The following is a 16,032-nucleotide window of genomic DNA, read 5'->3' as shown; positions in this document are numbered from 1 at the left end:
TTTTTCAAGAACCTCTTACTATATTGGTACCTGTAATTTTACCACGTTTTTAAACAGCGGCATGATATGGATATACTGTTGTTTAATTGTCTCTTCCTGATGGGCATTTTAAAGATAATTCCAGTTTTCTATCTACTACAAACAGTGCTACAGTGAACATCCCTCTGCCAGTGATTTTCAAGCAGGGGTGACTCCCCCTCACCCCAAGCAGACATTTGGCAGTGTCTGGAGACATTTTTGGTTATCACAACTGGATGAGGGATGTGCTACTGGCATCTATCTGGTGGGTAGAGGCAAAGGATGCTGCTAAACATCCTACAATGTACAGGACAGCCCCCACAACAAAGAATTAATGTGGCCGCACATGTCAATGGTGCCGACGGTGAGCAACACCAATCTTGGCCCACATATGAGACTGCTTCCTTGGGAGATATTAGGAAAAGTAGAATTCTTGAGTCAAAATGTGATAAGCGTTTTAGCGTTGGTAGGTCCTGCCCGTTTGTTCTACACTCCCACCAGGAGTGTGGGGGTGCCCAGTTGCCCATCCTCTTGCTGATGTTTAATTTTATCTATCAAAATATTTGCAGGTCTGGAAGAAAATGCATCTTGTTTTAATTGGTGTGTGTATAATTACTAGTGAGAATTCAACATCATTTTGTGTTTATTGGCCATTTGCTTTTCTTTGAAGTAGAATTACCATCTCTTTGGGTTTCATTCCTATCACTATTTGTTGCGGAGTTTCCTCTTTCAAGGAGGTAAAATGTAGAAAGAGCCTTGTGAAAGGAGACAGATGAGCAAAGTCTTCTCATACAATGAATAGTGTGAGAATACTGTGTAGAATAAGAAGTTTGACCTAGCTTGTGAGATTCCAACTCCAGCTCTCTTGGCATGCATTCCAGTTCCTTTTTGTTTTAGAGCAGAAGAAAGCCTTTTGTCTGAACCCAGGCTCTTTGATGTGAGACGTTTGTTCTGTGGCATCTAAAAGGAAGCTTTAAGCACATACAGCTTTGGCAGAATGAAAAGATGTTCCTGCTTGGTTGGATTGAGGAAAGAGAGGGAAGCGTTCCTGGAATTAAAATTTGTCTTTAAGGCATCCATGTTGACAGCTTTTCAAGAATTTATGCTCTTGAGGGAAGTGAGTCATCCACTCTGCACAGTAGTCCTATGACTTAGAAGTTGCTAATTACAGACTACTGTGAATGCATGCTTATAGCTCGCACTTTCCTCTCTCCTTGTGCCCACCATAAGAATCGATGTCCATCGTAAAGAGAATGCAGGTGCTGCTGAGAAGTCGATTACTATCCTCTCTACGCCCGAAGGCACCTCCGCGGCTTGTAAGTCTATTCTGGAGATTATGCATAAGGAAGCTCAAGATATAAAATTGTGAGTAAAAGGGATTAACCTGTGAAGAGGTTGATATTCATGCTGTTTTATTGTGTATTTCTATGACACAATTATTGGGAATTGCCAACAAACACAAGGAATTGCTGTCCCAATGAGCTACAGTGATTGGCACTATTTATTTGGTTGTGAAGCATAAGCTTTTAAATATTTTGTTTTCATTCATGTTTGGATATGGAGTGAGTAGTGGTAATGGGGCAAGTCCAGCTGTAGAACAAGGCAATTGGGGGACATAGGAAGCCCACCTAAGGTCCAAGAAGTATCCCTGGGATTTACCCTAGGTGGGGACCCCAAATCCTCACTCCTTTACTCTGAGCTCGCTGGGGCTCTGTTCTTTTTGTTTGCCCAGCCCCATCCTGCAGCAGCAGGGAGTACAGAGGTGGGAAAATCCCTAATCTTGTGCTAAGGTAAACTGAGGATTTATTTGGATGTTCCAGGTTGGAACTCTAAATATCTTTTCCACGGGCACCCTGAGTGAAGGTTGGGTTCTGAGCTACTTTTAGCAGACTGCACAGTGCTGTGCTAAAAGGAGAATCTGGAGTAAGATGCTGGAGTTAGCCTGGGGACCTCATCACAAGCCCTTAATCTGTTGGGACCTTTAAAATATATTAAATATATTTTAGTTATTAAGGTGTCATGTGGTGCTATATTGTAAGATTGTAGTTCTTTTTTAGTATAGAGAAAAATAAAGGAAAAGCCCACCATCCAGATAACCCCACTGACATTTTTAGACAGTGATATGTATATGACTTAGAAATTCAGAAATGTACGAAATGAAAAGTGAAAGCTCCCCCTTCCTGCTCTTACACTCTTCCCCCAAGGTGTAACCACTATTGAGTTTCTTCTGTTTCCTTCTATAAATTGTGCACTTATCTCCAGGTATGTAATTTAAAATTTATACTAAAATCATCCTGTTTTGCATTTGTACTATGTGTTCTGATATTTGGGGTTTAGGAATATGGATTTGAGTAAGAGGTGTTTTCAAAGAGCTTAACAGAATCCATCATTGGAAGATATTCCCTGAGATGAATAAAAGAAAACTCTTTTAAAAATTAACTTCTATCCAAATACTTGTTAATGTTTTTTCACTCCCTCTGTTCATGCATTGCTAGAATGTAGGCTAATGGTCAGCAAGCTTTAAACTCTGCCCAGCATAATGCTTCCTATATGATAGGTAGGAAGTAAATGTTTAATGAATGAATATTGTCTTTTTACCCAAGAGTAAGTTTACTTACCCTGATTTCATGACCTTTTTTTAATTTACAGCACAGAAGAGATTCCCTTGAAGATTTTAGCCCATAATAACTTTGTAGGCCGTCTCATTGGTAAGGAAGGAAGAAACCTTAAAAAAATCGAGCAAGACACAGACACTAAAATCACGATATCTCCGTAAGTGCTGCCTTGCTTTCTTTTGCATTAGAAAATTTTCACACACTGTTTTTTAGCTGTAGGTTTTATATTAAGCATAGCTTCTCCCATTTTATAGCTGTTGGAGCTAGCCTGTACTGCCTTACTTACACTTCGTTTCTCAAACTCAGTCTACTGTCTACTATTGGTTTCCAACCATATTGCAAGCATTATCTGTTCCCACTAAAGAGGCAGGAAGCACTCAATACCTTACGTTCATATTTCTTAGCTGAAGTCTTGGTCAAGTTTTCTGACATTTATTTCCGAAGTTGGAATATATAACCCAGTTTATTATCTATTGCTGTGTAACAAATTATTCCAACATTTGACAGCTTAAGACAATAGTAAACATTTATTGCTCACCTGGTGTCTGTGGGTCAGGAATTCAGGAGCAGCTTAACTGGGTGGTTCTGGTTCAGGGTCCCTTGATGTTGCTGACAAGTCAGTGCTGACTGATGGTGTGAGGCCTCTGTACCTCACCACATGGGCCTCTCCACTGGGCTGCTTGGGTGTCCTCAAGACATGGCAGCTGTCTTCCCCCAGAGTGAATGATCCAAGAGAGAGCAAGATGGAAGCTGCAGTGTCTTATAACACAGCCTCAGAAGTCACACTCTGTCATTTTTCTAATGTTGTTTACACAAGTCAGCACGGGGAGGGGACTATACCTCACTGGGAAGGGGGTCATCTTAGGCTGCTAGCTAGGGCCCACGAGTGCTCTGAAATTATATGGAAATGTTTTTCTCTTTCTGAGAGTGACTATCCTTAGTTTCCGTTAGAGTACCCAAAAAAGATGAGGTGGGAAGAGATTGATGAACTAAGGAAGAATGGTAGGGAAAGACTGAGGTGACATGTTTGTAGCAAGGAGTTGTCAAAGGAGGAGGAGGTGGTAAGGAAGTAGGAAAGTCCTGCTTGGTTGTAAAGAAAGAAAAAAACCACAAAGTGGTAAATATAATAAATGATCCTACCCTATCTTGAATTTTATGCTTAGAAATAGGAGGATTTTAAGAGAAAAAAATCTTAAGAGCTATTCTAGAAGCAGCTATTTTAAAAACTGTAATATAAAATGTTTGGCATGGGAGAGGTGAATTGAGACTAGAGATTAGAAATACACTTCTTTTCAGTAGTCTAAGACAAATCGTCTTCATTGTGTAGATGTTTACATTTTTAGCAACTTTGAGAAAAAGTTAAGGAATAATACCCCATTCATCTGGCTCAAGATTAGCTTAAGACACTCTGCTAGTAGTGAAAATGAGAATTTTAACCCTAGGAATATGAGGGAGAGCTGTACCAATATTCCATATCCTTTCAGTCTGTGTACTTTGTCTCATTTTCCATGGTAAGTGTCTTGCATTGCTTTCCCTCGCAAGGCTGTTGACAGGTTCAGGCTTAGGTGGTCTCAGATGTCATGTGAGTGGATTTTGAAGCTTCAGCAGGACCTGGGTCAAGCAGGGAGTTTCTGAACACTGCTGTTGTATTCTAACTTTTTAGTTGTCTAAATGGTCATCAAAAGTCCTTTTTTTAATTTAGTTAAGATGGGTTGATTTATATTACTTCCTCCAGCCTACTTTGATCTGACTTCCAATTACTGGCAAAAAGTAAGTATAGACACATGAATTCTGGTTTGCTTTTTTGGAGTATATCGAAAGTATATCCTTGCTTGGTGACCCAGAAAATGCAATTGCACGAGAATGACAATTATGCCTAGAATTGGTCAGTGCAGACTAGGAACATACTTATTAAAATTACATACATCTGGTTCTTGGTTTCCACTAAAACTGTACATTCCTCTGATCATTTCTTTACATTTCACTGTTAAATTGTGAAAATGGTTCAACCTTAAGTGGTAAAGAATTACTCTATGTTTAAAACATGGACTTAATTGAACTATGTACACCTAGTAATTTTTATTGAGAAGGTGGGATGGGGGAGTATTTTCTTCTCTCCTGCAGCTTTACAATTCTTGGATTCATGTCTTCTGGGGTTTACTCATTTTTCATCATGTCTAACCACCCACTTTTACATATTGCCAGCCTCCCCAGTTGGTCTTAATTGCCATCTGTGGCTGAACTATTATTAACTGTCTTCCTCCTATAATTTCCATTCTTTTTCTTTCCCCTCTTTTTCAATCTGCAGATTGCAGGAATTGACGCTGTATAATCCGGAGCGCACCATTACAATTAAAGGCAATGTTGAAACATGTGCCAAAGCTGAGGAAGAGATAATGAAGAAAATCAGGGAGTCTTATGAAAATGATATTGCTTCTATGAATGTTAGTTTTAATATGAAAGCATGTTTTTATTTTGGTGAACAGTTACAAAGATGTTTTCAATTGCAGTGATATTGATTTCTTTAATTGTGTCATCATTCAATGGAGTTTCTCACTGATTATTAGCACCATAGTTAGTGCCCTGGGGTAGTTGGGAAGACATAGGCTTTGACATTAGGCTTGGCTATCTCTGTGATTTTAGAAAATTTTTTACTATTTGAGCCTTAGCTTCCTTATCTGTAAGGTAAGCCTAATACCTACCTAAAAAAGGTTAATCTCTCGCGTACAATGTTGATTTGAGGGAGATTAGCCCCGTAGTAGAATTGTGGGCTTTAGAGGTATGTGAACTGGGTTTGAATCCCAGCTCAACCATTTATTAGTTGCAACTCTGTTTACTTGGACAAGTCATTTGATCTCTCTGAGCATCAGTTTCCTCATCTGTAAAATGGGACTACGGCCTGCATTGCATGCTCACTAGAATTACAATAGATACAGTGCATATGAAAGCTGCTATAATAAATACAAATTTAAAACTTGGTTACTCATAAACCTTGGAGATAAAAGAATTTCAAATGATAAAACAATCTGTGTAGTACAAGTAAGGCAGTGAAAGTGGATTGCTGACATTCCTTAAGGGAGGGAATGGTGCTGAAAATGTAACATTTCGAAAGTCCATCTTGAATTTTCAAGTAAATGATTGAAACGAAAAATTCCTCAATTGGGCCTGACATCTGAAACATTACACATAAAAGAAGGGAAATGTAAAGATGATATAACCTTTGTGAGAAGAGCCTAGAATGCTAATCATTTTACCCTCACATTGTCACTGCTCAGCCAAATGTTTCAGAGTCGATTGGGAGTAAACCCAACCCCATAGGTCTTTTAAAGTGATTCTCAAGTATGCTGAAGTCTCAATTCTCTCGTCTTCACCTTACTTCCTCAACCTTTATAAAATTAAACCAAAACAAAATCCCCTTTCTGCTCCTGGATCCACTCCAAAGATATGTTTACTTGCAGTAGTTACATGGGGATGGGACCTTGATTTCCAAAGGGCTTGACTTTGTTTTAGGCCTTTGGACCCATGACTGCCAAATTTTATCCAAGGAGTAAAGATCTCTTGATAGCTGGTTCTGTATATCTGGTTTGCTTTTCAATGAACAAATCTTGTTTGCTTACTTCTTCAACCAATGCAAGATTTTCTGTCTGTATTTACTGTGTGCCCATGGTATGCAGAGTACGTATTTGTCTTAGCACTGTGAGCTGGTCCTAAAGGAAAGGAAGGCTGTGTTCTCTGCTTTGAGAAACGTAGTGTAGCTATAGATCAAGGAGGGGCAGATGAGCACACGGATTTTAAAATACTAAGAAATATAAACAGATAGAAACTATATACTCAAGTATGATCACATGGAATATATACTTTGTACTAAAATTTGAGTCATAAAATGACTTCTTTATTAGACAAGAAGTCACAATCTGAATATTGTCCTTTATAAATGCTCACTTACACTTGATCTTTTCCTTGTAAAATGAAGGGACCTTTTTACCTTTGCAGCTTCAAGCACATTTAATTCCTGGATTAAATCTGAATGCCTTGGGTCTGTTCCCACCTACTTCAGGGATGCCACCTCCCACCTCAGGGCCCCCTTCAGCTATGACTCCTCCTTACACACAGTTTGAGGTAAGATATGTGCCTTGGCTTTCTTGATGGTTGAGCGGGATGCAGTCAAAGGGACACAGTCACACTTAGTTGCCCTCGAGTAATGTGACATTAAATGATAACTGGGAAAAATCTTAATGTAAAACCTGGTCCCCATGTGATCTATCATCAGCTTAGAACCAGCACGTGCTTTCCAGTTCTTGTCAATAGAACCTTCCTATCTACCCCTTTGTAGACACACGAGTTATTATTTATTTTTTTGAAGTTTTTGGATGGTAGGGTTGTCAACATATGTTTTTAAATATTAAAGAAAAATTTGAGACTTTGGGGAGGGGGAAAGATGTTAGTTATTTTTAAATATTGAAGGAAAGGACTTTTAAAAGTCTTCCTTCATCTTTAACCTCACCTGGAAATTAACTACTTTTAAAGGCCAGTAAAGACTGGACATGCTTTCCATTCTTAGTGTTTGTACTTTTTAAACAGTGAGCTCAGATAGTTTTGCTCACAAATCTGTTGTGCGTGTGTGTGTGTGTTTGTGTGCAAATGTTAAACAGCTTTTATTTGTTTTGCAAACAAGTAGATTATTAAGAAATAAACCTTATTTTTATATTTGCTTTTTAAGAATAGCAATTTCCCTGAGGTTAGAAATAGACCAGTGATCTTATGAAAATAATTGCAGCATAGCAGACGCCTTATACAGTAATTTTTTTGAAAATAGTTCATAATTCAGTTGCACTATCAGTGATAGTTGGAGGTAGACAATCATGTGAAATAAAATTAACATTCTAGGATCTTCCTTCATGAATTTGTTTTTACATCTCTCCCTTCCTGTTCGGCTCTCTTCTTATTCATATAATGTTTTGAGTGGCACCTTCTACACCAATTTAGGGAAATGTCCAGGTGGAGTAGGTTGGGGATTCCATTTTCACACTGCCTAGAGTATACGTAGAGTAAAATGCCACTAGGATTCTACAGAGAGCACAGGTCGCTGTGATTGTCCATATTTTGTCCCTTCAAGAAGGAGCATTTCCTTTGCCTTTCCTGGAAACCACCAGACCGTTAGGTGTTCTTAGCTTTTGCCCTCTTGCAGCATGTGTTTCTGCCTCTACTGTCAGCAGCAATTGCCTCTTCCCCTACAATTCATCTGCCGCTGGAACATGTTTGGGCCTGGAAGTCATATAACAAAGCACATTAATCTAGGGATAGGCATCAGAATTTCAACTCCATATCCAGTGTGAATAGATTCATTATGCATTAAGTGAAGCTTTCCACCACAGCTGAAGGTGATGTGAAGCAGCGGATGTGTTTGCACCTTGATGCTAAAGGGGACTGGTGGAAAGAGCCCTGGAGTGAGCGCCTGGTCTGCCCAGCTCTGCGCTGGGTTTGTATCACTGTAGGTCGGTCTCCTCTTTGCTCTGTGTTTGTTTTCTCACCTGCACAATGAAGAAACTAAACTAGATGAATTATCTCTAAGGACTCTTCTTTTAGGTCAAGCATTTCTGGTTTTTACAGAATTCAATAATATAAAAATTTTAAGAAGAGGGTAAAAGTGAGCCTAAAATAGGAATCTGAGAGTATATGGACTTGACCTGTAATATGCCTGCTAGTATCTTTATTACAAATAGATGCGTTTGTCCTATGATTGAGTTTAGGGCAGATGTATCCCTGATGGTTCTGTGTAAAATGACATTTATTGAAAGCTACAAAAAGCTGATTATTTAAAGTAACTCTGTGCTAGAGATGCTCTCCTCTAACCTACATTTCTGCTAGCCACTTTAACCTAGCTTTCTCTTTGGGCAAGTCACTTACCTCTCTGTTCTTCACTTTCCCAGCTTGTAAATTGAGGTGTCACTTGAACTCTCCTCTCTCTGCTGGTTACACATGTCATGTTCAGTCAGTAAAGCCTCTCACATTATGAGTGGTAGCATTTCAGAACATTCTTGAGCATCACCTGTCTTCTACACTTAAGTGGATGCTTCAGTAGCAAAAATTCCTGAAGTGAATTGCTAGGTAACTATTTTTTAAATGTACAAATAAAAGAATATGAATATTCTCTGGATTTAGTCAAGTTTCTGATTTAATGATATGGTTCTGTGTATTGGGTTCCCATGTTGTTAGAAAAATTGTTTTAAGAGAAGGGAGATCATATTAAGCGCTTAAATTTCTGAAGCACTTTTACAATTTTAAATGTCTGAGTGACTTAAGTAGCAATTTTGTTTTATTTTAAGAATGGGAGAAGGTCAGTGATCTTTACTTTGATAAAAGTGAGCCAAAAGTAAATGTAAGGAAGATCTCACTGGAATAGGTGGTCTTTGCTTCTCCTGAGGTTTTAAAACTAAATCAGGTAGATGCAATTAGAAATAGCCAGTGGGAACAGGAGAAGATGCAGAAGCTGCCAGCAGTAAAGGTAGAAACACTGCAAGAGGGCAAGAGCTCGGAACCCCTAATGGCCTAGTGGTTTCTATGGCAGGAAAAGGAAATTCTCAGTCTTAAAGGGATGAAATGTGGACAGTCTTAGCAATCCATGTTCTTTGCAGAATTCTAATGGGCATTTTACTCTACATGTATTCTGGGCAGGGATAAAATGGAATCCCCAACTTTACACCGGACATTTCCCTAAATTGGTACAGGAGGTACCACTCAAAACATTAAATGCGAAGAAGAAGGGCAAATCTGTCATCTGTCTAGCTGGAATGGTTGATAAATTGTATATATATTGCATGTGTTTGCTGCTGATGAGTGTGGTCTTGTGATTTTTCTATAGATTTACACCTGCTGCTAACTTCATCTCACTATTAGTCTTGAACCTCAAAAAACATCAGGACTTATCCATAGAACTTAAAAGTGGAGGAGACATAGATTTGTAATCTACCTTTTTCTCCAAAATGGAAGAAATCTTTGCTTTTATAGGTTTTAAAAATGTGTCCTCACAATTGCCTTTTCCTCCTATAGGTGTATAATCCTGTCTTGGATTTTTTTTTTTTTTTTTCAAAATTTATTTATTTTTTCCCCCCAAAGCCCCAGTAGATAGTTGTATGTCATAGTTGCACAGCCTTCTAGTTCTGTGTGTGGGACGCGGCCTCAGCATGGCCGGAGAAGCGGTGCCTTGGTGCGCGCCCGGGATCCGAACCCGGGCCACCAGTAGCGGAATGCACGCACTTAGCTGCTAAGCCACGGGGCCGGCCCGGATATTTGGTGTATATATATATATATATTTTTTGTTTTTGTGAGGAAGATCAGCCCTGAGCTAACATCCATGCCAATCCTCCTCTTTTTGCTGAGGAAGACCGGCCCTGAGCTGACATCTATTGCCAATCCTCCTCCTTTTTTTTTCCCCCCCTTTTCTCCCCAAAGCCCCAGTAAATAGTTGTATGTCATAGTTGCACAACCTTCTAGTTGCTGTGTGTGGGACGCTGCCTCAGCAGGGCCGGAGAAGCAGTGTGTTGGTGCGCGCCCGGGATCCGAGCCCGGGCTGCCAGTAGCAGAGCATGTGCACTTAACTGCTAAGCCACGGGGCCGCCCCCGGTATATATTTTATAAACTTTGTAATTATAGGTGATTATTAATGAGAACATTGTACTGTTTTGAACTTTTCTCCTCAAGGACATTCACCTTGATGTTAACCACAATATCATCATTACTGTTTGGAAATTTGGCAGAATATTATTATTTAATATGCAATTCATGTCTAAATTTCCATGGTTACCCCAATAATGTCCTATACATCTGTTTTCAATAAAGAATCCAATCAAGGATCATGCACTGCATTTAGTTGTCATGTCTCTCTAGTCTCCTTTTTTATATTTAACAGTATTCCATCCCCCCGACCCCCTTTATTCTTCTTCATAGCGTTGACATTTTTCTTCTTTACGGCATTGAAGAATCCACGCTAGTGATTTTATAGAATGTCCCCTAATTTGGATTTGACTGACTGCCTCTGCATTATTAGGCTCAAGTCATACCTTTTTTGGGGCAGGAATATCTTAGTGTGTCACATCGGGAAGCAAATGATGTCATTGTGTCTCATTGTTGGTCATGTTAAGTTTGATCATGCGATTAAGGCAGAATCTGTCTAATTTCTCCATTGTAAAGATACTTTTCCAAATTGTGATTAAGAAGTAATCAGTAGTACTTTGAGAATGTGTAACGATCTTGCACCCCAACAGTATTTCACCCAATGCTTTAATATCATTGCTGGCATTTGCCCAAATCATATATTACTATTTTTATGGCTTCTTTTACATTTATTAGTTGGCAATCTTGTGTAAAGTACAGCTTTCTCTACTCCCTGCCTTAAGGGGAAATAATGTTTTTTAATTTACATTGGAATTGCCCCAGACCTTTAGAATATCACCCTCCCCCAGCCCCCGTAGGTGTTGGGGGTGAGACCCAGGCATCACTATTTGGAAAAATCCTTGGTGACTCCAATGTGTAGTCAAGGTTAACAACAGTTGCTCTGTTTCTTAACTGGTTAAGAACCTGTGCCCCACCTTGGACTTAAATGAATCAAAATTCATTGGGAGGAGATGGAAGCTCAGAAACTTGTAGTTTTGTAAGTAAAGGTCGTCAGGAGTTTTTTGTTACCCATTCATTGTCAAGAACTGCCATTCTGCAAGAATGTTTACTAGTGTGTGGAGAGTGGACTTAAATGTTGGAAAGAATATCTATCAAGACTAATGCATGGGAGACATATTTGGGATAAGCATGAACACACACCACTCATGTATGTCCCTCTTTCTAACTTGTTCAAGGCTTTATTTTAAAGTGTGGTGAGGGCCGGCCCCGTGGCTTAGCGGTTAAGTGCGCGCGCTCTGCTGCTGGTGGCCCGGGTTCGGATCCCAGGCGCGCACCGACGCACCGCTTCTCCGGCCATGCTGAGGCGGCGTCCCACATACAGCAACTAGGAGGATGTGCAACCATGACATACAGCTATCTACTGGGGCTTTGGGGGGAAAAATAAATAAATAAATAAAATTAAAAAAAAAATAAATAAAGTGTGGTGAGAAAACTCACCCCTTTTTTACTAGACCACCTGTCATTCCAACCCATGGGCAACTATCAGGCCAAAAATGTCTGGAGGATGCTGCCATATGTCGATTTTCATGCTTCTAAATATATTTTGGCATGCTATGTGTATCAGAATTAGGTTTGGCAGTGTGTTACAAGGAAAAAAAATTAGTTGAAATGAGCTTTCCTTTTTCAAGAGAAGAGTTGAAAGGTAGAGAACCCAAGTAGCTCTGGTAGTAGTTCTGCCATATCATCTAGGACTGGTGCTCCTATTGGCTTAGCATACCGTCTCCTGGCCCAGGATGACTGCTCAGGCTCCAGCCATTGAGTTTGATTCCAGCCAGCAAGAAGGATGCAGGATTAAAAATTGGCAGCTACCTCATTTAAGGACACTGCCGGAGGATAGCTTTTCACACTTCCACTCGTGTTGTATTTGCCAGAACGTAACACCTGGCCATGTCTATCTGCAAGGGAAGCTGGGAAACAGTTTATAACTAAATAGATGAATAAATTTTGGGGACAGCTATTTGACTGCCCCACTGGATTTAGCAGTATTACACGTTAAAGGAATGGCTCAGAGCCTGGGGAGGAGCAGGGTAGGCTTTTAAATTCTCTCCTCAAAAAAGAGGAGGAGTGGGCTGGCCCTGTGGCTTGGCGGTTAAGTGCGCGCGCTGCGATGCTGGCGGCCCGGGTTCGGATCCCGGGTGCGCATCAAGGCACCACTTCTCCGTTCATCCTGAGGCCGAGTCCCACATACAGCAACTAGAAGGATGTGCAGCTACGACACACAACTATCCACTGGGGCTTTGGGGGGAAAAAATAAAATAAATAAAATCTTTAAAAAAAAAAAAAAAAAAAAGAGGAGAATCTAAATTAATTCTGGAAGAGAAAATTCCATGTTCTAATTCCACGTCTACAGATTATTTTAATGTAAATAAAGGGAAAATACCATTTTCAGAGAATTGGATTGTGTCTCTGGATACCAATTAGAGTAAATTCTACTTCCAAATAGCTATCAGGTAATTTTCTGGTTTAATGTTTCAGGGAACAATTCTTTAACAAGTTTTGTTTTAGTGTGTAACTTCATGGGGGAGAAATACTTAGTTGGAACAGCTTTGCCTTCACTGCCTCTTATTAGACTTTGTCCTTTTTCTAAACCCAAATCACTAATCTTCATCTATTAAGTGTACCTAGTGGTCACCACTTTTTGAAACACAAATATTGTTTTTAAAGGCAGTAGATTTACCAAAGCTTTACCACTTTTTTTGCTTACCATTGCTTCTTACATTCCTTTTATTCCCTTTGGTTTCACTTTGCTTCTTGCTAAAGAACATAATATTGAAGGTCTGTGATGACATTTTTCAAAAACCAAGTTAGAGCATCAACAGTGGGCAGGAGTTTGCTCTCTGCACTTTGACGATGCTCCTCCACACAGTCTGGCATCTAGGGCTGCTGCTGAGAAGCTTGCTGTTCCTTAGAAGCCCTCACAGACAAGTCGGGTTACTTACCGCGATTGTCTCTTTATCCTTGATGCCCTGTAGGTTGGCAGGGAATCTCTGCTTTTACTTTAAATGTATATTGCCTGGCAAGGAGAGGTTTTGATGACTAAATGTTTAAAAGAATCTGACTCTATTTTAATGTACTGCTTCCTCTTTCTTTTAGAGTTGTTTCATTTTTCTACTCATGTTTTCTCACTTCTGGTTTGCAACGTGAAAGTAGAATTGATACATCTTGTCTTCAGATAAATCCCTTGCCTCTGTTCCATTCCAGGCACGCAAGCGCGTGCGCGCGCGCACACACACCATTCCAGGCGCACGTGCACACCCCCTCCCTCCCATACTCTTCTTCCTGGAACCTGCCAGCTTGATGTTTCCACCAACAGACAAAAAGTCTCTAGTTCATGCCTCGCAGCTGCCTCATGCAGTACTTAACTTGCAAACTTTGAGTTTATAAATGACAGGAAATGCTCCTTTCAGAAATGCTCAAACAGTAGGGAAGAGGCAATTGGCAGCTAGTCCAGCTAGTGCTGGAATTGGCATAGCACACAACATCCATAGCTGGATGGTCTTGGCAGCTTGCATTTGGGTTGGCAGAAGTTAGTCCAAGTGCTGTTGTCTTCATAATTTTGATAGCATCTTTGGAGTTTTCCCAGAAGTCTCCATAACAATAGTGTAATCTTAAAATCGCTAATTTTCTGCTTATGGAAGAGGCAGGAAAGGCCAGCAATTCCTTAGATCTTAGCTAGTTTAAGGTGCTCTTTAAGAAACAATCTTTTGAGTTGAAAGGGATTTTTGGATCATCTAGATGACTGTTTCATGGAGTCTCTGTCGTACTCCTTACGATGTCTTACTGTGGGTGCAGCTCTTTTGTCATTAAACAATTTCAAAGTAAATAACTCACTGCACACATTTATTACCTCTAAGAGGCCTTGATTACTTAGTTATAGGGAGAAACTTTCTTTGCCTTTTTTTTTTCTTTAAGACTTCAACATTCTATTCAGGTCATGGAGTTGAGTAAACTTAATTGCAGTTCCAGACCAAAATCCATTAAAACAAAACAAACAAAACAAAAAATCTAGGAGTATCTATTTTACAAGCCAAAGAAAAACACTGGCATCCTTCCAGGTTCCTGGAGGCTGGTCTTGTTGGCTGGCATGCATGTCTCCCTGTCTTTGTAATGTCTTAGATTCTGTTCCTCACAAAGTAAATACACTTAACCTTACTGTTTGCTCATTCTTGTATCTCCTCATGATAGATGATTAGGAATTACTCATTGGCAGACTTCACTGGTTATGCAAACTTTCAGTTGAGCAGCTTTGTTCTTCTGTTATTTCAAGCTATAGCATAGAGTCTGCCAAGAAGTCCAAAGGAAGTTTTACCGATAGGCATCTGGCAGAAATCCATTGGGAGGCAGCTTGTGTCCTGTGAATATCTTTCACCTTTAAAAGTTTAGGAAGAAGGGTTCAAGACAATGCAGCTAAACATGAACTTAAGTACAAAGAATGTGTAACAAGGGTAATAATGCTGATGAATTTTTTCAAGCTTGATCTCAGAGACTTAAATTCACAGGTGAAAGAGGCTTATTATAACCCATTGTTCTGGCTTCTTAGCTTTGTAAGTAAACATTAAATTATCTGTTTATCTGGGTGTCCAAATCCTGAAAACACGGCTTACTATGCTGAATCACATATAAGAATGGTTTGTACCAGAGAGCGAGTTTAGTGATTGTCAAGTAAACAAGATGTTTATTCCAGGTGCCTTATGTTCCCAGAGGGAAATTTCCTTGAAAAGTAATTTATGGTCAGGGAGATGCTTGGTGGACATGGAATTGGAGCAAGGGGTATTGGGTGATGTTCAGAAATGTCTTCATCAAGCTTCAGACATCTGATGAGTCGACTTTAAGGTACTATTGCCAAAAGTACACATCACTGTCCATCAGTCTAGGGCACCATCTCCTCCTGCTAACACTGCTTTTTCTATTTGACAGGTTCTGTGGCTTCTGTTTTCATCCCAGTACAGAACATTTTTCTGTCTACATACTGATTCTTTCTTCATGTCTTTGCCCCTTCTTTCTGTTATATTGTGGTCCTCTCGGCCCTTCTCTACTGATCACTGTTTCTTTTCCAAAGCTTCCCACAACTTTTCTCTTAAATTTTTTCTCAATCTCTGTATTGAAATTTTTACCTCCTGCCCTTCTGCTACTCCTCCAAAATCAACAGAACAAAAGCATCAATAGCCTTTCATCACTGTGTCAGATTATTTTGCTTTTTGTTCAGCTTTTGAGGCTACAACATAGTTTTTGCCTCTGAGCTTTTCTCATAACAGTGGACACCAGTATCTTTCAGACTAAGACACATGCTTAGGCTGTGCTTTTGAGGTTCCAGGACTTTGCTTTAAGGATGTGAGGCCTATTATGTTAGTCTTTTGAGGACATTCAGAAGTTGCTCTCTGGGATCAGTCCCAGGAAAAGTAGTTTTTACTAAGCAGATGAATAGTTTTTCTCTTATAGACATGGTAAATCATGCAACTGATTTTTTTGGTTGTTTTTTTTTAATTAGTTGCTGGGAAACTTAGAGCCACGTTTGTGTGACAGCATGTCTGGCTTCACCTTACCTTTTCTGTTCAGGTCCCCGTGCTCCTCTGTCTTCACCTCCTTTGTTATATCTCACTAGATTATGTGTATTCTGTAAGTGGCATAAAATCTTTCTGGACAAGGCCCAGAAAACAAATAATTATACAGTCATGGCAAAATACAATGGGGCAGATCTGGTTGAGTCACATATTAGATTTAGTCT

General features: G+C 39.7%; 1 protein-coding gene across 7 annotated transcripts in view; it reads left to right on the top strand.

The window, feature by feature from the left end:
* IGF2BP3 (insulin like growth factor 2 mRNA binding protein 3) overlaps positions 1-16,032 on the top strand; it is a 145,728-nt gene that overhangs the window by 116,564 nt on the left and 13,132 nt on the right. For all 7 annotated transcript variants that reach the window (XR_015551626.1, XM_087428890.1, XM_004418921.3 and 4 more), the window contains 4 exons: positions 1,249-1,383; positions 2,668-2,790; positions 4,942-5,077; positions 6,627-6,752. Coding sequence is in view for 6 of the 7 variants with exons in the window: in XM_087428890.1 (XP_087285016.1) it covers positions 1,249-1,383; positions 2,668-2,790; positions 4,942-5,077; positions 6,627-6,752 (520 nt within the window). In the remaining variant the exon portion in view is untranslated. The remainder of the gene's footprint in view (positions 1-1,248; positions 1,384-2,667; positions 2,791-4,941; positions 5,078-6,626; positions 6,753-16,032) is intronic.

Source organism: Ceratotherium simum, chromosome 1 (genome assembly GCF_057802395.1).
Source record: "Ceratotherium simum simum isolate JZ-2026a chromosome 1, ASM5780239v1, whole genome shotgun sequence".
In the NCBI taxonomy this organism is placed as follows: Eukaryota; Metazoa; Chordata; class Mammalia; order Perissodactyla; family Rhinocerotidae; genus Ceratotherium; species Ceratotherium simum.
Note: the sequence above shows the minus strand (reverse complement) of the source record. Positions and strands in the feature narration are given on the sequence as shown.